Raw genomic sequence first — 21,957 nt, 5'->3', positions numbered from 1 at the left:
TTTCATATTGCTACTGTTGATTTTTGGTATGAAAACGTTTATACAGAGGAAGGAAATAGAATACTCAGAGAGAATGAGAATGTTCTGTATTTTTCTATATTGAAGACTTAGCAAAACCATGCTCATATACATGACATATACTGTTAAAACCAGGATCCTAAATTTTAGGATACAAGGACTCATCTCCTGCCATACATGATCATTGGAGGCTATGATTCTTACACCTAGGCTAGAATCGGTTATCTCAGTACAGCTAAGAAAAGACAAAAAAAAAAACAGCTGTAGGAATTATCCCAAAATAGAATAGAGTAGCTAACGGCTACTTCCTAAAAAGGAAAGTTCTTCGTTTCTTCATTCTTCTCAGCAACAATTTGCAGGATTGTCATCTGTAGTTTGTATTAAGCTTAGTAAGTAGCTTAATTCTCAACAGCCTCTCCTAAGCTGCTTACTGGCTTAACTCCAAGTTTCGACCTTAGATGCTTGAATCTGTCTTTAGGCAGTGCTTTGGTAAAAATATCTGCGAGCTATTCTTCACTTCTGCGGAATTGCATGTTGATCACACCTTGTTGCAAAGCTTCTCTTATGAAATGATACCTTCTGTTTATGTGCCTAGTTCTTTGATGAAACACTGGGTTCTTGGCCATCGAAATTGCTAACATATTGTCACAAAACAGAGGTGTTGCCTCAGTTTGCATTTCACCAAAATCATCAAGAACAAACCTTAACCAAATAGCCTGTGTTGTTGCCTCAGCTGCTGAGACATACTCAGCTTCAGCTGTTGATAGTGCCACTGTGTTTTGTTTCACAGAGGCCCAAGAGAATGCTCCCCTTCCAAAGCTAAATGCATAGCCAGATGTGCTTCTGATCCTCACTGCCTGCCCAATCTTCATCACAGAATCCAATGAGAGTTGTTGAATGATTTCTCACATACTGAATGCCATAGTTAAGAGTTCCTTGCACATATCTTAGAACCCTTCTTGCAACTCCCATATGCTTCTTTGTAGGACTAGTCATAAACCTTGACAGCAAACTGGCAGCATACATTAAATCAGGTCTTGTTCCTGTTAAGTACAGTAGACTTCCTACTATTTTCCTGTAGAGTCCTTCATCAGCTAACTCACTCCCATCCACTTTCTTGAGTCTCTTACCAGTAGGCAATGAAATGGATACTGGTTTGCAGTCTTCAAGCCCAAACTTCACAAGCAAGGATTTGGCATACTTGCTTTGATGAATGAAAACCCCTTGATCAGTTTGTGGTATTCCCATGCCCAAGAAGTGATGAAGGAGTCCAAGATCTGACATTTCATATCTCTGCATCTTCTCCCTTTTAAATCCAGTAAGCATCCTCTCACTGTTTCCAGTATAAACAATGTCATCAACATAGATTGAGACAATGATCAAACCTTCTTCATTATCGGATCTAGTGTACAAAGTAGCTTATTCTTTTGAACTTGCACATAGATAAATATGCATCAATCTCGCTGTACTAGGCTCTAGGAGCCTGCTTAAATCCATACAAGGCTTTTCTTAACTTGTAAACCTTGTGACCCGCATTTTTCAGTTCAAAACCTTCGGGCTGTTCTACATATACTTCCTTATCGAGCACATCATTTAGGAATGCTAACTTAACATCAAGCTGAAATAGTTTCCAACCCTTTTGTGCTGCAAGTGCAATAAGAGTTCGAATTGTATCTAACCTTGCCACTGGTGCGAAGGTTTCATTGTAGTCAATCCCTGGTTTCTGTGCATACCCTTTTGCTACAAGCCTAGCTTTGTGTTTCTGAACAGTTCCATCCAAATTAAGCTTAGTCTTAAACACCTACTTCACACCTATAACAGGTTTATCTGATGGTCTCTCTACCAATTCCCAAGTATTGTTTTTCTCTATCATTTCCAACTCTACATTCATAGCTTCTTGCCAAGCTAAATCACCAGCTGCTTCTTGATAGTTCTCTGGTTCTATGATACACATGTGACATCTCGCATATATATCTTCCAGAGTTCTCAACTTCACTGGAGTAGAGCTAGGTGTAAAAGCTTGACTGTTATTTCCATATGAAACATCAACATTTGTGTTTGAGTGAGAGCTTCCACCATTATCAAACTAGATTGCATCAGTTTGATCTTCACCAACTTCAACTTTTATTCCATTCCCTTCAAGATTGAAAGGTATAGGAATAGGCTCTTCTTGATTTCTTTCCCAACTCCATGTCTTGTTTTCACTGAAAATTACACTCCTTGAGAGCACAATCTTCTTAGATTGCAGGTCATACACTCTATAACCCTTTTCACAGCTTCCATACCCCATAAAGACTCCCTTTCTAGCCTTGTCATCAAATTTCTGCCTCAAGGGTGATGGAACATGAGTGTAACAGATGCAACCGAAGACTTTTTGATGCTTGATTCTTGGTATGCTTCAAATGGTGTTTTGTTTGACACAGATGTTGTAAAACATTTGTTTTGGAGATACACAACTGTACTTACAGCTTCTGCCCAAAAATTCACTGGAATTCCTTTCTCTGTCATCATGGATCTTGCCATCTCACAGATTGTTCTATTTCTCCTCTCAGCAACTCCATTTTGCTGAGGAGAGTAGGCAATGGTTAGTTGCCTCTCCATTCCCATGCTTGCACAAAAATCTTGAAATTCATGTGAGGTATATTCACCACCTCTATCACTCCTTAGCTTTTTCAAACTAAATCCACTTTGCAATTCAACAAAGGCTTTGAATTTCTTGAACACATTAAAGGTATCAGATTTATTTCTCAGGAAATATATCCAACACATTCTTGAGAAGTCATCAATGAATGTGATGAAGTATCTATTTCCACTAATTGACTCATTTTGCATTGGTCCACACAAGTCTATGTGCACTAATTCCAGTGGACAGCTTGCTCTCCATGCTTCCTCTTTATGAAACTTCTCTCTGTGATGTTTTCCTAAAACACAACCTTCACACACATCCTTCATTTCGGTCATGAACCACCCCGGTTGGAGCCATGGTCTACTCGGCAGTGCTTCATAGCCCCCTTGCTCTTTGTCTAATCTTAGACTAAAGGTACGACATCCTTCGGAATCCAGATGAGATCAAAAGGCCGGTTGCTTACTTGCGAAGAAGGATGCAATAGGAAACCCCTGCATTCGATCCAGTTTGAGTACTCATTGGAGTGGAGGAACTCAGGTAGTCCAGTCACCATTTCCATCCGCTGCATCTTTTTCATGCTAACAAAATTCAAATGTCCAAGTCTTCTATGCCAGATCCAAGAGTCTTCAATCACTGATGCCTTCGTTGCTGCAGGTGTCATAGATTCTAGTGAGAGAGGGAAACATCGATTTCCTTCCATGACCACTTTTGCTACAACATTGTTGAGGCTGCCATCAACAAAGATAACTACCATGTTACCCCCAAATAGGACATAGTAACCATGCTCCATCATTTGGCCTACACTCAATAGATTCTCATCCAGGCCCGGAACAAGCAACACTTCATGTATATACCTTCTCCCATGCTTAGTTTCAACCACTAGAGTGCCTTTTCCAGTTGCTTGTACAAGATCTCCAGTGCCCATTTTAACTTTGCAAGTCACGGTCCTATCAATATTTAGTAACACAGACTCTTGAGAGGTCATGTGGTTTCTGCAGGCGCTGTCCGCAAACCATACACTTTTATCTTGCAAACTTGCAGAGTGACAAGCATAGAACATAGTTCTTGTGGTTACTTCTTCTTCCTTTGCATAGTTGGCTACTTGTTTGTGACTATGACCTTCACAGTCCTTTGCAGTATGAACAAACCTATTGCATTTTCCACATCTAGGTCCTTTGTTCCTGCACACACCAAAATGATACTTCTGACATACTTGGCACTGTGGTTTCACACTTCCTTGACTGATACTACCTTGCTTGTTTTGTGAATTGAAGCTATTGTTCCAATTTCCTCCAGCACTATTATTCCAGCTTGAGCCATTATTGTTGTTCAAGCTTCCATTTTGAGACCAATTTGATCCCCTTTTGTCTTGTCCCTTCCACTTTTGATTTGGTCTACTTTGTGAGCCCTTATGAGTACCATGGACTTGGTTATTTCCAACCTTGAGGCTACTGAAAGCTCTCTTAGTCCCAGCCAATTTATCTCTTTCATCTTGCAAGCCCTCCCTTTTTATCATAGACTTTGACAGATGCAATGACCTCTTCAACTCTAAGAACATCCAGGTCAAGAGTTTCTTCAATAATAGACACAATGGACTTATATCTTCTACTTAGACTCATCAAAATCTTTTTCACAATTCTTGTTTCAAACACATCTTCACCAAGAGATTTCAGATTATTCACAGTTCCAAAAAATCTAGCCAAATTACTATCAAAGCTTTCACCATCAGTCATTCTCATATACTCAAAATCTGCTCTAACTGCTTGAAGTTTTACTGCTCTTATCTTTTTATCTCCTCTGAACTCTCTTCTCAGAGTATCCCAAGCTTCTTTTGCAGTCTTTTCAATTCTGATGCAAGGGAAGAGCTCATTGGTTAAAGCTCTTTGAATGAGACTCAGTGCCTTGGCGTTTTTGATTCTGTCTTCTCTGAAGATGGTAGATGCTTTCACTGGAACTTGCTCAGCCTCACTTCCTTCACCTCCAGAGTTTCTTCCTCCTCAAGAACTGGCTGAGGTTGTACTCCGACCTCAACTACATCCCATAGATCATGTGCTATGAGGATGGTCTCCATTTTGACAGCCCAAAAATCATAGTTTGCACCATCAAATTGTGGAGTTCGTAAATCTCCACCTGAAGAACTTGGTCCCACCATTTTCCTAGTGAGTCTCAGTGAACCAAACAATAAAAGAGCAATCTTAATCCCTTTTGTGAATTTTTCAGGAAGGCCCTCTCTCTCACAGCTCACGCCCTTCTCTGGATTCAGACCCGGAGCTCTGATACCATATTAATTTTTGGTATGAAAACGTTTATACAGAGGAAGGAAATAGAATACTCAGAGACAATGAGAATGTTTTGTATTTTTCTATATTGAAGACTTAGCAAAACCATGCTCATATACATGACATATACTGCCAAAACCAGGATCCTAAATTTTAGGAGACAAGGACTCATCTCCTACCATACGTGATCATTGGAGGCTACGATTCTTACACCAGGCTAGAATCGGTTATCTCAGTATAGCTAAGAAAAGACCAAAAAAACAGCTGTAGGAATTATCCCAAAATAGAATAGAGTAGCTAACGGCTACTTCCTAAAAAGGAAAGTTCTTCGTTTCTTCATTCTTCTCAGCAACAATCTGTACGATTGTCATCTGCAGTTTGTATTAAGCTCAGTAAGTAGCTTAATTCTCAACAGCTACTGTTGGGGCAACCAAAACATAAAAAGATCGATACTTTCTTTTTATCTATTTGATCTTCCACAATACAATCTTGTAAGGATCTTTATTTACTTTCCCAAATGTAGTTTTAAAGCCCTGACATCAAAATGAATGTAAGCATTTAGGATCTATGAAAATGGAGAAATTTTTCCATTTACACTACTACATTTTGCTCTTTGCGCGACGAATAACAAAACGTCGCGCAAAGTCTTATTTAGTCGCACTAATTTCAGCGCGACAAAAAATTCGTCGCGCATATTCCGTCGCGCGAAGATCGTGAAGAAAGCCTTTGCGCGACGAGGTATAACCCTTCGTCGCGCAAAACTGTGCGACGGGTAAACCATCGTTGCACCAACGGTGTGGAGACGAAACAACTGTTCGTCGCATAAATATTTGCCCGACGACCAAGTCTTCGGCGCCAGTATATTTGCGCGACTACAGGAATAGCGCGACGAAACTTAATTCGTCGCGCAAAACTTGTTCGGGAGACGTATATGTTCGTCGCAGAACCATTCGCGCGATCAGAAAGTTTTCGTCGCTCATATCTTTGCCCGACGAAAATCTCTGTCGTCGCGCAGAATAAGTTGCGCGACGAAACATTTCGTCGCGCAAAACGTGTTTGCAAGACGTATGTATTCGTCGCGCAAGAATTAAAAGTAATAAAAAAGTTAATTTTTTATTTTTTTTTGTTACATGTGGGTTTGCGCGACGAAATGTTTTCCGTCGCACAAAAATAATATTACAATTTTTTTTATTTTTTTATATTTTTTTTAAAAATAAAATTGGTTTTTTTTATTGATTAAACAATGAAATTGCAAGAAAAATAAATTAGAATAAAATTTTGTTATAAAATAAAATAAATGTATTACAAATAAAATAAATGTTTATGATGAAAATAAATACACTAATCAAATAATGAAGCAAAATCAACCGGGTCGTCGCCAGTATGCGGCTCGGAGGTCTGGGCGTCCACCGGGGCAGTGGTTTGGTGGGCATGCTCGGGGTGGACGGGTTGGGAGGTCGGCACATCAAAATGCGGGACTGGAATGCGGGACTGTGCGAGGGACTGCAGAATGACCGACATCTGGCTCTGAAGAGTGGCCACCTGTGCTGTCAAAGCAGTGACCTGACTGTTCGACTGCGCTGATGAACGGGGTCTGGGTTCCCTCCGCCTGGCATTCCCCATCCCTCGACAATATGTCCCCGGTCTCCTCCCTAGAGTCTGATCCAATGTCTCCGTCAAGATCTGAAACCCAGCATCCTGTGGAGGATCCACAGACTCGATCGGAGTATCGGGAGGAAGTTGGGAGGCAGACTCCTGAAGAACCAACTGGCTCCTCTCCACCATCGTCGTCTGTTTAGCATAACATAAAATATAAATTCAAACACTCATATAATGAACTTTAAAGTTGAATCGTAACATAAGAACTAAAATTAAATAATACTTACATGAAGGGACTCGGCCAACTCATTCCCAGGCCGAACATAAACGTCGCCAAAGACGTCGATCTCTGGGAATTTGGACCCCCCCTAAATTGAACAAAAGAAGACAAATATTAGAACGACAAAATAAATTAAGAATAATGAAAAATTAAAAAATTAAATAAAAATTATTCTATTATTACCTGACGCCGTGCATCCATCCGATAGGAGAAGGGCCTGGAACCCGAATGATGGAGAAGAGTCTTCTTCTTCCTATTGCCCTTATTGACTTTGGCTTTATTCTGTTATACAAAAAATAAAACGTATTAGTTGAAATTGAAATTAAATATAAAAAATTAAAAAAACATTTGTAATAAAATAAATTAAAATATAAAAAATTACCACAAAAGCGGGCGCCTGAAAATGAGCGCAGAGCCACGCCCAACTATCCTCTCGCCCCTCAAGCTCTTTCGGGCAACCCTCTTGAAGAGCGACTTGCGGATCATCGAACGCCTCAAAATGGTGGTGCAAGTCGCTCTTCCACTGCTTGTACCTCTCAGAGAAGAGTCTGTTGACGTACGCCAACGACTCTTCGTCAAGGTCCTCCAAGTTGTAGTTCGTCTGCAATAAATTAATTACATACATTTAAATAATATAAAAACTACGTTTGAAAGAAAAAGAATGAAAAGGCCTACATACCGACAACTGGCCGCGAACCGCAGTCTTGGTCTCGTCAGGCATCACCGTCCAAGACTTCCATTGCATCGGGCAATAGCTCCGAATGACATGACCAATGTCGTGGGCCAAGGAGCTATGCAACTCCGCCGTCGGTGCAGCCCGATGTCGCTCGTCGTATCCGATGTTGATACGACTGTTGGTCACCCGGGTGACCTTCGCCGTCTTCAATTGCCGACACGGCCCTCGGGTGTTCTTCTTTGCTGCAAAGAAAGATGACATGAATGTTAAATAAAAAACAAATTTAACAATCAAATACACACATACAAAAATTAAAAAACAACAAGAAGAAATAAAACATAAAATGAACTGGATAAAAAGGAAAGCTATACTTGGCTGTGACCCCGATGCATCCGTGGATGTGGTGTCGGTGGTGCTGGCGGGCCGATGACGCCGCCTGGTGCTAACAGGCTGCGCCACTGATGACGCTGATGAGGCAGGCGCCTGGGACCCCGCAGGTGCAACTGCCAAGTGGTCCATCAGTGCTGGCAGCAGATGTTGGAGCAGTGGCAGCAGATGTCGGCTGAGTCGGGGGCTCCGAACTCTGCGTGGTCGTCACCGCCCTACGACGTGTAATCAGGTCTGACATCTGCACAATTTCATAAATACAGAAACGAATTAATAAAATATACGAATATCCGATATTGATATGATACAATTCAGATTATTGACCTAGGGTTTGCGAGTTCGGAGTATCCGGGACTCCGATCCACGATCCGTCGAATCGTAGACGATCCAACAAATACAACCTACACCATACGTGAGTGTGACTTCGATCCAACGGTCCGAACATAACAACCCCGGAAATCGCACAATAGGCAAAATCCGTTCGAGACGGAAATGGCAACCAAATTCTAATCCGAAAACACCTATGCGCTCGTGACAACCAAAGGATTGCACTGGGACCTAATTCAGTCTACTACAGTACCCCACGCGCCGCCCCAAAGCGATACCGATCGCCGGAAAATTCGTAAAACTAAGGGCCAAGGTTCCTACCCTAGGTTGAATACATCATTTCGGGTCACTTTTGTTCTTGGACATAGCCCGAAAAATGGCCGGAAGTGGCCGGAATTGAAATTCAAAATCCGGCCGAAACTTAGGGTTTCAAATTAAGCGGCCTAGAGCAACAATCCAATAATTCCTACCCAACCATCAGCTAAAGCATGAAAAATAGGACAGAAACCATACCTCAGGTGTCGGAATTGGTTGCCGGAGGAGGAAGAATCACGGCGGAGCAGATTCGGTGAAAACCGAAGAAATCGCGACGGCTGGCTCGACGGTGACGGCGGGGGAGCTCCGGGGTAACAGCAATGTGGCGGGCGCGGTCCAAATCCACCGAGGTAGGAGGCAGCGGCGGCGGCGGGAGAGAGACGGCGGCGTGGAAGAATTCTGAAAACTGGGGAAGAAGGAGGCCATCGCGTGGTTTCTGAAATTTTATTCGTTTTTGCACGACGAATCCAGCAACACGTCGCGCAAGAAATTTTAAATGGGTATTGCGCGATGAACAAAAGTTTATTCCGTCGCGCAATGTTGGCAGTCCGCCCAAATTTGGGAATTAGGGTTTAGCGGGCGATATTGAAATCTTGCGCGACGCAGTGATAACCAATACGTCGCGCAAGAAATTTTAAAAGGGTATTGCGCGACGAAACACAAGTTTATTCCATCGTCGCGCAATGTTGGCAGTCCGCCCAAATTTCGGATTTAGGGTTTAGCGGGCGATATTGAAATCTTGCGCGACGCAGTGATAACCAATACGTCGCGCAAGAAATTTTAAAAGGGTATTGCGCGACGAACCACAAGTTTATTCCATCGTCGCGCAATGTTGGCAGTCCGCCCAAATTTGGGATTTAGGGTTTAGCGGGCGATATTGAAATCTTGCGCGACGCAGTGATAACCAATACGTCGCGCAAGAAATTTTAAAAGGGTATTGCGCGACGAACCACAAGTTTATTCCATCGTCGCGCAATGTTGGCAGTCCGCCTAAATTTGGGATTTAGGGATAGCGGGCGATTTTGAAACTTTGTGTGACGCATGCATAAGCAATTCGTCGCGCAATGTTGGCAGGCCGCCCAAATTTGGGATTTAGGGTTTAGGTTGTTCGTCGCGCAATGTCCTTAAAAACTCGCAATTCAAATGTATGCGATTGCGCGACCAACAGGTACAGGGTCGCGCAAAAACACCCAAAAAATTTTCACTAAGTGTCCAGAGGGAGGAAGAGTGGGAGGCAAAAGTTCTGGTGATATGGCGCGACGAACCCAACGTTTTTCGTCGCGCAATCCGGTTCTGGGCAGGCTTTGCGCGACCAACAGGTATAGTGTCGCGCAAAAACACCCAAAAAATTTTCACTAAGTGTCCAGAGGGAGGAAGAGTGGGAGGCGAAAGTTCTGGTGATATGGCGCGACGAACCCAACGTTTTTCGTCGCGCAATCCCGTCCTGGGCAGGCTTTGCGCGACCAAACACGTGTTTTAGTCGCGCAAACCCTGTACCCTAAACCCTAAACCCTAAAGCCTAAACCCTAAACCACAAAAACCCTAAACCCGAAACTAGTTTTCATGATCCAACCGGTAAACTTGTTTTTTTATACTTCGAGATCGTATATGCCGAAAATCGAAACAAACAAACATTAAGAGATCAAGTAACAGGACGAAACTTTTCGACGGTTGTAAATGAAAAGTCATGATTTAACGGTTATTTTAGCTCTGATTTGTAAGATTTTTTGCTGCTACTTTTCTTTACCCTATATGAATACAATTAGTGAATTTGATCATGAATTTCAGATGTTTACACTAGGGTGATACGACAAAATGTTATGTTATATTTAACGAAAGTATAAGTAAACGATTCATTGTTCGTGAATATATGATTGCTATGGCAAACGCATTCTACGAAAGTAGTTTCAGCAATCGAACCGTCAAACTTGTTTATTTGTACTTCAAGATCTTAGACCCCAAAAATTGGAAAAAAAAAAATATTCGGAGATCAAGTAACGGGACAAAACTTTTGAACGGTTATAAATGAAAACTCATTATTTAACGGTTATTTTAACTCCGATTTTTACGAATTTTTACACCTACACTCCATGACCCTATATGAATACAATGAACTAACTCGATCGTCAATTTCAAATATATATGTGTATATATAATATATATTGTAAAATCATATAATATTTGCGCGACGAAGAAAACTTTTACGTCGTGCAAAAGGTCATCGCGTGACGCATGACACTTTGTCGCGCAAACTTATGCACGACGAGATTTCTTCGTCGTGCAAAAATTATGCGTACTTCGTCGCGCAAGGGTTTTCAGATTTGAAAAATGTTTATTGTCAATAATTTTCAAACTTTGTATAAAAATGTTTGGATATAATTATTTATCAATGTTTTATAACAAATTTTGTATCATTTTCATTTTGTAAATGTGTGTTGTGAAAAAAAAAATTACAAATTGTTATTAAAAGGGTTTGGATAGATTGATTTACCAATGTTTTGTAACTAAATTTATTTGAATAATGTTTCAGTTGTCCACATATATAAGATTTGGATATTTGTACTACATATATTCGAACATTTGTATTACACAAAGTCTATACACAAACATAATAAAATTATAAAAAATTGAATTATTCATCATCTGAACTATAATAACTTTCGTTATCGTCGCTATCATCACTTTCGGTCTCCCAATCCTCCTCCTCCTCGTCTGCTATAACTACATCATCTTCGCTGGTCGGGCCCACTGCAACATCAAATCTTGGGAGATCCCCGAGGTCAATTGTAATTGACTGAATCGGTATTTCAATTGAAGACACTCCTTGAATTTGAAACGGTTCTTGTATAACATGTGTATCTCGAAGTGTATCCGCATCATTTTCCATTGATGATTCTAAACGTTGGTCAGCCACATTATCAACATCGTTGTCAGTGTTCCCGTCTAATTCTGGTATAGCATACACGTTCCTATGATCCATCTTCTGAACAACTTTCCAACTGCTCCCGGCTTTAGGGTCATCTAGATACACAATTTGTGTTGCCATGTTCGCCAAAATGTAAGGGTCGTCATCATACCAAGTTCTGTTAATGTTCACAGATAGTAAGCCATGGTCGATTTTAACACTTCCCGGCCTATTTGGGTTGCTATCAAACCATCGACACTTAAACATGATCACTTGGTATCGATCTTTGTAAAGCAATTGAACGACATTTGTGAGTTTGCCATAGAAATCAATGTTCGTACTTTCGCCTCCACCTGGGACATGGACACCGCTGTTTTGCGTACACAACTTGTCATCTCGTGCAGCCTCCAAAAATTTAACACCGTTAATATAACCACCCGAAAATAATTCAGCGCGAATAGGGCCGAAGGCCAAGTTATATAACTCATCACTGTAAGTGGGGGAATTCGATGATTTCAACTTATTCACCTAATATAATAGAAAACCATTCACATGTTAGTCTGATAAAATTAAATACTAAAATTTATATTTGTCAAATACAAAACACTTATAACTTACAGATTCCAAAAACCATTGTGGAAACAATTCACGTTGTTTCTGGGCAACTAAATGTGATGGATGTTCTCGCTTCATCATCTCTTCATGCTCATCTAAGTATGCCATTATCTCATCACAATTGTTCAGTACAAACCAATGCGCTACTTCCATGTCATTTGTAGAAAACGACTCTCCTCGTCCAGGATCTCCAAAGGGCCGTGCGCTTTGGGCAAAAACAGAAAGTTTTTCCTTTCTCATACCTCCGTCGTTATTACGCTGAGGACGATTGAAAGCCGTCTCCACATCTTTTAAATACATTCCACAGAAAGTAAGCGACTCATATTGAACCCAAGCCTCTATAATTGATCCTTCGGGCTTCACCCTGTTGCGTACACTTTTTTTCAGCTCTCCGAGAAGCCTGTCAAAATAAAAAGATATGATACAATTTAGCAAGCCTGTGATAATGATGCATACACAAACGAAAAGGATTATATACCTTTCTATTGGATACATCCAGCGATAGTTGACAGGACCAGCAAGCAATGCCTCTTCTGGCAAGTGAACCATCACGTGCATCATACTTAGGGGTGGTTGCGGTTCGGTAACCGCGAATTTTTACTCAAACCGCAAACCGACCGACTATTTGCGGTTTGGTGATTTTTCAAACCGCAAACCGACCGCGTTTTGCGGTTTAAAACCGCAAATTCTCAAGCATTCACAAAAATATAAATTTACAACCTAAATAAATAAATACACAACCTCAATTTCTCAAGTATATATAAATTCACAATCGATTCCAATTCTCAAGCATTCACAACCTAAGAAAATTAAAGTTACAATTCTAAACATTCCAATTAAAGTTAAACTTCTCAAGCATTCCAATTCCAAATCCTTTAAATTTACAAACCAAAAGCAAAATGAATTAAAGTTACAACCAAAAAGAAAAATCCAATTCACAGTTAATTAAAGTTACAAACTAAAAGGAAAAATGCAACACACCAATGTTACAAACTCAAGTGTTGGTGGTGAGTGGATTTGAAGAACCCCTTTGTGTTGTTTGAGCACCAATGCTATCTACAAATAAAACAACATAGTTTAGTACATTTTATTATAGGAAGAAGCATAAATAACATTAGCATAAATAAACTAATTACTTACAAGTTGTCATATCTTCCATTTCCTTGTAGAATTCAACCTCATCATCTGTTGGTTCCTTGTAAAAGGAAAATTCGTCCGCTCTAAGCCAAACACTAGTACACACTAATGTCTCTACCATTTTAGGATGCAAAGAGCTTCTAAAAGGATCCACAATCCTCTTGCCTAGGCTAAAAGCATTTTCACTAGCAACCGTAGAACTTGGAATTGCAAAGATATCCTTGGCAACTTGTGAAAGAATAGGATATCTTGTTTGGTTCCCTTTCCACCAATTCAAGAGAAGAGAAGGGTTTACAATTTTACTTAATTATTCATAGAGTATAGCCGTGCGGCTATACTTTGCGGTTTGCGGTAACCGCAAATTTTGAAAATCAAATACCGCAACCGCAACCGTAAATGCGGTTCGATTCTTAATACCGCGATTGCGGTTCGGTTTACCGCGATTGCGGTGTTATTGCGGTAAAATATCGGTTGGTTTTTGCGGTTTTTCGGTTTTTCGGTTTAAAATGCCACCCCTAATCATACTTGTGAAGAAAGCTGGAGGAAATATCATCTGAAACTTGCATAGGACTTGGACAATGTCATGGCGCAACTGTAATATGTCTGTCTTTTGCAATGTTTTTGCCGTCAGTTGGGAAAAAAATCTGGACAACAACATGATTGGCTTCACAACATCTTCCGGCAATAGATGTCGAATACCCACAGGAAGTAGGCGTTGCATAAACACATGGCAGTCATGGCTCTTAAGTCCAGTAAATTTACCCCCGTCAATATTCACGCAACGGGCGATATTAGAAGCATACCCATCAGGAAACTTTACAGACGATACAAACTTTAGAAACTCTTTTTTGTCATTCGGTTTCAGAGAAAAGAATGCAAGATCCCTTCTAGCTTTATTAATGTCCCTGTTCATCCATAATCCCCTTCATATGCCCATTCTTTCCAAATCAAGACGGGCTTTGATTGTGTCCTTTGTCTTGCCCTCGATATCTAGAATCGTGCCCACCAATGTGTCAAATACATTTTTCTCAACGTGCATCACATCTAGATTGTGCCTCAATTTGAGTTTCGACCAATATGGGAGCTCAAAAAACATAGGCTTGTGAGTCCAGTTTATATGTGTAGAAGGTCTGGTCCGGCTAACTGTTTTTCCGAACGGAGCAAAATCCAAACGGTTAAGCTGTTCCACGATCTCATCACCGGACCATTCTCTTGGTCTGAGGCGACGCTCTGTGTTCCCATCAAACTCTTTATCTTTTTCCCGCCACTCGTGGTCCCATGGCAACCATCTCCGATGACCAAGGTAACAAACTTTTCCTGCGTGCCAACCAGAAGTTACATCTCCCTTGCATACAGGACATGCCATATAACCCTTTGTGCTCCACCCAGAAACCATTGCATATGCTGGGAAATCATTCACAGTCCACATAACTGCTGCCCGCAAAGTGAACATCTTTCCAGTTGATTTATCGTACGTGCGAACACCGTTTGTCCATAAATCCTTCAGCTCATCAACCAGCGGCCTTTAGTAAACATCGATTGACCTGCTAGGATCCTCAGTTATCAAAACAGTCATCATCATGTATTCTTTTTTCATGCATTTCCAAGGCGGCAAATTATATGGGAATACGAAAATCGGCCAAGTGCTGTGGTGTTGGTTTAGAACCCCATACGGATTGAATACATCAGTGGCAAGCCCTAATCTCACATTTCGGGGATCAGCAACAAACTCGGGGAACGTTCGATCGAACTCTTTCCATGCCTCCTCATCTGCAGGATGCCGCATTACAACATCGTCTACCCGTTTTTCCTTATGCCATCTCATGTCTGTTGCAGTGTGCGTCGACATATACAATCGCAGCAACCTAGGTTTCAGGGGCAGATAACGCATCACTTTTTGTGGGATCTTAGTCGTTCTATTATGAGATGTCCTTTTGAACCTCGACTCGTTGCATAACGTTTCGTGCTCCTTGTAGAATAACATGCAATTATTTTTGCAGGCATGAATTTTTTCATAACCCAATCCAAGACCATTCTACACCTTCTGCGCCTGTTTATGATCTTTCAGCAAACAATTGTCCGTCGGAAGCATTCTCTTGAAAACCCCCAAAAAGTAATCGAAACACAGGTTCGACATACGATACTTTATTTTTCCGTGCATTAGCTCTACAATGGCCGTGAGAACGGAAAAGCTCTCGCACCCCGGGTATAACTCTTGGTTTACATTTTTTAACAGTTTTTCATATTGTTCAAACTCCGCGCTGTCTATTGGTGTTGGCACGTCATCTTCCCTTTCGTTATTGATGTTGGTCGATGCAAATGGAAAAACATCCTCTATAATATCCATGACTTGATCATTATGATCCACAATAGGTTCAACACTGTCCATTCTTGTGGCATTTGAAGACGAAGCATGGTCCAATTGTTCCCCATGAAGGTTCCAAATGCTATATGTCTCAATCATTCCATTCCTTACTAAATGAAATCCAACATTTTCAATTGTCTCCCACAACGTGTTATTACACTTCCTACAAGGACATCGGATTCTAGTTGCACCCGGGTTCTGTCTACGTGTAAACTCAATAAAATCCTCGATTCCATCCAAGTATTCGTCTGAGCATCTATTCGGGTTCTGTATCCACCTTCTGCTCATAATTCCTAAAACCATAATCACAACATAACAATCACAACAACTTCATACGAAGTTATAATGTCACCTTATGCCTCCGGTAAGGGCCTATCCCATTCGGGAATGCATAGTTCTATCACGTAACCTACGGCTACATGAGATTAGATTTCGACATGGATGAATTTCGGCAGCATCTCGATACAGTTCTTGAGGTGGGCATAGGTATTAATACCTACGTACCACCCGAAGAACATACCGAGATGACACCGAAATCTCCACAATCGAAACCTAATCCTGTAGCCGTGGATTACGTGACAACACTATGTATTACCAAACTGTCCAAATAGTGGGACAATTCAAGAATTAATTGGACCGCAGTCATGCTTCACGCATCCATGCACGAAATCCAACTAATCTCGAACGGGAAACTAAATGTTACTAAACATACAAATAAAAGTACGAAGTTAATTTCAATTAACTTCGTACATCACAACACATTGTGCTACATTACACATAATTTAACAGCATAATATAAATATAACTTCAGAAAAAATTAGTACACATAACAAACTAAGTTTAACATTTTTAATATATAAAACGAATAAAATACCTTCTCAATCGTTCTCCACCAATCGCTAATTACAAATATCCCTAACGAGAAGAAAATTAATAGCGTCAGTACGAATTTACATTAATATTTAAAAAAAAACGACAACAAATACTTACCCAATGAATGTACTGAATTTCCAGCAGAGACAGCGGGAGAGAAGTTGAGAGAGAGGCAGAAAGGAAATTTTTTTCCATTCTGCCTCTGCAATGGCAGTTTTCTGATATGATGAAGAAAACTTTGCGCGACGAACAACAAATTTCGTCGCGCAAACTACCGTCGCCCAAAACCTTTTTCCCGTCGCACAAATCGAGTTTTTTCGTTTCGTGAAAACTTGTCGACAAAAAAACTTTTGCGCGACGGAACATATTTCCGTCGCACAAGAGTTTGTCGCGCAAATTCTTTTCCTCATCGCCCAAAAACAAAATTCCGTCGCGTAACAAATATCTTTCGTCGCGCAAGATTGTACCGACTTCTCTTTTACGCAACGAATTACGTTTCGTCGTGCAAACTAATCGCCCTCAATTATTTTGGCGCCAAATTAAAAAAATCCTTCGTTTTCTTACGCGACGATAACCTTGTTCGTCGCGCTAAGTTGTCTTTTGCGACGAAAACTGTCGTCGCAAGAGTTTTCGCAGCCAAATCACCTCGCTTTTACGCGACGAAGTGTTTCATCGTCGCGCTATGTTTTCTTACGCGACGAGTGGTCTCGCCGCGCAAGTATTTGGCGCCAAGAGAATACCCGGGTTTTTTTTTTCTCTTTGCGCGACGAATATATTTTTATGTCGCGCTAATATGTTTTGCGTTTCGAAAAATTTGGTCGCGCAAGTTCTAAATTTTTTGCGCGACGAGAACTTCTTGTCGTCGCGCAATTGCGTTTTGCGCGACGAAATCTTATTCGTCGCGCAAACTTCTGTCGCGCAAATAGTAAAACGTAGTAGTGTTAACTTATGGTTCATTGAATATGCTTAACATAATTCTTACAATTTAAAAGTCCACATATTTTAATTTGGATTACAAATTATGTAATGAAAACTTCAAGATTCAAAACCTCACGTTTGAATTAAGAATGTAAATGCAAACATTTCATATTTTTATAATCTCAAATTAAATTTTGTATTTCAAATATGTATCATGAAACTTCTAGTTTCAGCTAATTTGGAACTTTTGGTCCAAATAAGATAATATATCATTCACAAAGAAAATATAGTCACACTAATTAAAGAAAAAAAAATTCCAGTAATAATAACAGTTGCGTGTTATAATAAATAAATAAAAATGATAAGAATATAAAATATAAAATAGAAGGTTATAAGATAAATTGAATACTTAGAACATCAAATTTGAAGATAAATTTAATTTATAAAACTGTGTTCTTGTATGAAAATATTTGCAAATTTCTAATACAATAATCTCTCGAACTTCAAGTTCTAATGAGCCACGTAAATAAAACTTCTGGTTATAGATTGTATTTGATCATGAAAGTCAGGTTAAAAAAGATCACATAAAAGTATTGATTTTAAGAACAATAGGTTCAAAACTAAATGATGAATCAAGGGTCTTCCAGCTCAATTTGATAGCAATAGCATAGATATGATAATTGAAGAACTTCGGGTTCCAATTAGATTATGTGATAGAACTATAGGTTCTAAACAAATATAAGAATAATAAAAACTAAGAACTAATTAACTTGAAGGTTCTATTTATAAAAAAAAAAACTTTGATTCTCAACTTCAAGTTTAATTAACATTTTATATACGTTATGCCAGAACTGCAGGTTGTTGACATGATATGAATTGCGGGTTCATATTAATATATTACATATCTCAATAAACAATTATGAATTTTGGATATATTAACGCATATTTGAAACTTCAAGTTTAGGCGCCTATATCAAATTGAAAAGAATATTTGATTTTGAACTTCATGTCTAAATTTGTAGTAATATGATATTGTTCAAGGTAATAAAATAAATAGATAATAGCAAACATGAAATCCAAATAATGTAGAAACTTCAAGTTCTTAAAATGATGTATATTTTTCAGCCAAAAATTATAATTCATAATTAAAACTACAGGTTCTAAAATTTCCCTATTTTAATTTAAAGCACATGCAGCCGAAACTTACAATTTGGATTACACATAATTAGAACTCCAGGTTCTAATATATTTGAACTTCATGGCATATTTAGAACTTCAGATTGTGACAAATTACAGAGTTTACTTTGAGAACATTGCTATTAACCAGTTTTCTCGGATCCTAGAAGCAGTCAGAAGAACGAGCATGTCTGTCAAAATTCTTTCCTTACTTGAATGATTTTACAATAGCTTTTTTAGCAAAAGAATTTCCTTTTAAAACAAATGATGAAAAGCAAACAAATAAGCAAATTTTCTTTAAAAAACTAAGCCTCTCAGCACTAAGTATTCCAAGCAAAGCCACTTATACAGGAATCCCAAACTTTTAACAATCACCATGCATAAGCAAAATCATATTTTCTTTATAAAAATATATAAAATAAAAGCCAAGCCAAGCCAAGCTATTAGGAAGAATCATGCTAGTTACTTGCAAGGTATGGAAAAAATGTGTATGTTTTGAGGTCCTGGAACAAGGGAACCGTTAGCTCCCATTAACAGCTAAGCTGATTAGGACGTTCAGACTTCACGACAGCTAAAGTTTTGGATTTCACAAGAACCTTTTCAAAAGCATGCACATACTGATCTGGCTTCTCTGAAGCATGATAAAATGGTGTATTTTAGATCAAATAACTAAGGAAGCCTTGCAAAAAGTGTTAAAGCAATGCATTAGAGATTTTGTTCAAAGATCCTGCTGAAATTTCGGCAGCATGTGTCTTGTTTTAGGACTACCCAACCTATCAAAGTTTCAAATAAATATCTCCAACCAAGCAAAATATATAAGACAAGCACGATTACAACATGCCTCAAGCATTCTAGAAATTAATCTAGGTTCTAGCAGTTCATACATAATAATACTACATTGCAAGGTCCTGATAACATAAGTTTTAAGCTAACCAAAAGAAATACAACTCAAGCAAAACAAAGTTGTATATGCCAAAGATCAATGCACCCTATGGTTTCAAAAATAAATAATAAAAAAAAAAAACTATGCGGGAAGCTAATCAGTCCTCACGCCAAAGAAATACAATCTGCAAGATAGAGTAAAGATAAATGTTAGAACGAGACAGTGCTAGAAGGTATAACAAAGGAGGCGCAAAGCAAGAAAACAAAGCACCTCAACTAGATCACAGCGCATGACCAAATAGAGCAAAGGAGGCACTGCAAGATGATCCTTTCACTGTTTCCACCATGCACTCAATGGCGTCATTAGTAGTTCATTTGTCGAGGAGAAGGTCTCGTAGCTTACGCCACTGGCTCTTTAATTCATTTTGTTTGAGGCTCAAAGCATCAATTGCAACTTTTACTTTCAGAGACTAAAGAGATATTTCTATGCTACGAGCACCCCGTATCCCAAATACAGTACGTCCTAATTTTCTCAATGAATCAAGTAAGAAGACCACGCAAAGCCCTGAGAAAATGGTGCCTCAATTCTTCACAAAAGATCTCAAGTAGTTTGCTCTATCAACTCAAGCACAACCATTCCGACCAACCCTTAGTAATGGCACATGAAAAAAATATATAAAACAATTAAGGGGACCGCCGAGAACATGCCCTTCTCTATATAGCATCTGGAAACAGACGAAGGGTCAACTACAGGGGTAGTTTCTGGTGTTGGCTCCTCACGTATGATGAGGTTTTCACAAGAGTTCTTAACCAATGAGGGTGGCTTTCCCTTATTCAATCTGCCGTATAAGGAGTATAGGTGATCTACCATCATGGGTGGAGGATCGATTGGTGCCGTGGCAGAGCTCATTGAATCGTAAACCCCTGCAAAGAAAAAAAAAAGGGGGAAAAAGGTAAGAGGGCACGCAAAAAATAATAATAAAATAATCCTAATATAGCATGCGAATAAGTGAAAACTCTTTGTACCAACAAGAGCAAGCTATCCCACACCAAGGGAAATGCCTAAACAAAATATGGAGCACCATGCTATTTATTACTCAAGCCCATGGCAAGCAAATTTCTCATTCAATGCTCGGCCGACAATTCCAGCAGCACATAAAAAAAATCATGCATTACAGACCATGCATTTTGTCTATTTCCTAGTAGCATTTTTCTTGCAAGAGAAAAAGAGGCTAAGAATCAAGCAAGCGTCTTAAAAAATAAGCCTAGGCCAAAACATCAGGACACATCTAGCCCTACAAAGAAAAATCCATAACCTCAGCAATCAGGAGGAACTACTTACCAAAAGACTAAGGCAAGAGTTCAAACACCTAAACTGTAGAGTTGGACATGCTCAAAACTTCCAACAGCAAGAAATTCAACAGAGTTCCAGCACCACCCTTCCTATTCCAAGGACTTATAAGCCTACAGTCATGGGAAAAGTGTAGTGTGCAAATTTTAGCTTTCCTTGCTAGAATAAGAATGCCAAGCACACAGAAAAAAAAGAAAAAAAGAAAAAAAAGAGAGGGAGGAAGCGACCCATACCAGCAACTCCTTATAATTTCAGTAAGGGCACCCTTCCAACAACTTATAGAATTTTTTTTAAAAAAAAAACTCATGCAATCCTTCATTTCCAGCAGCTACGACGTATACACCCTTGTTAGCACGGCGATGTAAAGTGGATGAGGCGGGGGTTGGTCTGGTACTTGGCTGCCAAAACAAATAGAAAACCCCCATTTGAGGATAAGGAATCAATCAAAGCTCGCTATCCCTCAATAGATTAAAAAATAGGGAAGGAAGAGGGCAATCCCTTGTTTCATGAGCTGGCTTCAAACGGACGAAGAAGGTAGAAATTGGGAATTTTGGAAGAGAAGTCCGCGCAGAGGGGATCCCTTCCAGCAGCCGTAGGTGGGTGCGTGGAACGGCGGAGCTGGAGTTTGGCTTAGGTTCCCTTCCAGCAGTTGTAGATGAGTGTTTCTCCTTGCTTTGTTTTCTCTCGCTCTGAGTCGCTCGGAGAAGGAAATGAGAGAGGAGGGCTGAGATTTTTTTTAAAAAAAGAAAAGGAAGAAAAGGTTTTATCTCCTTCACACGCACACAAAAAAAGGTGAAAAATAAAAAGAAAAATCAGAAAAAAAGGGAGAGAGAAGTCTGCAATCACAGAATACTTGGGAATAGGGGTGGGCACGGTTCGGTTTGGACCGGTTTTTGCCTCAAATTAGAACCGATCCGGTACTATTCATCCGGTTTGGTTCAGTTCGGTTTTAATAAAAAAAATTTCAAAAACTGTCCGATTCGGTTTGAACCGGTTTCGGTCCGGTTCGGTTTTGAACCGGTTTCGGTCCGGTTCGGTTTTGAACCGGATTATAAAAAAAAAAATTTAATTTTTTTAAAATAAAATTCTCAACTAAAATATTATTATTTTACTTGAAAATTAACAAATTATTGAATTTCATATAAAAAATAAATATTAAAGTGAGAAAAGAGAGATATTTTGACATTGAACTTGGATAAATATTAGGTTTTTTTTAGTGAAATTAAAA

General features: G+C 39.5%; 1 protein-coding gene and 1 long non-coding RNA gene across 2 annotated transcripts; both read right to left on the bottom strand.

Moving 5' to 3' along the window:
* Positions 525–4,796, bottom strand: LOC109950812. Its single transcript, XM_020570944.1, has 9 exons — positions 4,594–4,796; positions 4,305–4,492; positions 3,108–4,192; positions 2,485–2,733; positions 2,234–2,341; positions 1,862–2,104; positions 1,488–1,780; positions 973–1,351; positions 525–884 (listed from the first exon to the last, which is right to left on the bottom strand). The coding sequence occupies exons 1-9, from the start codon at positions 4,794–4,796 to the stop codon at positions 525–527; spliced, it is 3,108 nt and encodes a 1,035-aa protein (XP_020426533.1).
* Positions 19,290–21,526, bottom strand: LOC109950540. The gene is made up of 4 exons (XR_002272769.1): positions 20,963–21,526; positions 20,721–20,842; positions 19,650–20,302; positions 19,290–19,563 (listed from the first exon to the last, which is right to left on the bottom strand). It is a non-coding gene; the product is annotated as an uncharacterized LOC109950540 (long non-coding RNA).

Source organism: Prunus persica, chromosome G8, assembly GCF_000346465.2.
Source record: "Prunus persica cultivar Lovell chromosome G8, Prunus_persica_NCBIv2, whole genome shotgun sequence".
Lineage (NCBI taxonomy): Eukaryota > Viridiplantae > Streptophyta > Magnoliopsida > Rosales > Rosaceae > Prunus > Prunus persica.
Note: the sequence above shows the minus strand (reverse complement) of the source record. Positions and strands in the feature narration are given on the sequence as shown.

What these genes read in the sequence shown, in the direction of transcription:
- LOC109950812 (XM_020570944.1), bottom strand. Translation starts at nt 4,796, where the DNA reads ATGGTGGGACCAAGTTCTTCAGGTGGAGATTTACGAACTCCACAATTT. An exon ending in GTGAGGCTGAGCAAGTTCCA is followed by an intron (nt 4,493 to 4,593) that starts GTGAAAGCATCT and finishes CCCTTGCATCAG; the next exon opens with AATTGAAAAGACTGCAAAAG. An exon ending in AAAACAATACTTGGGAATTG is followed by an intron (nt 1,781 to 1,861) that starts GTAGAGAGACCA and finishes GGAACTGTTCAG; the next exon opens with AAACACAAAGCTAGGCTTGT.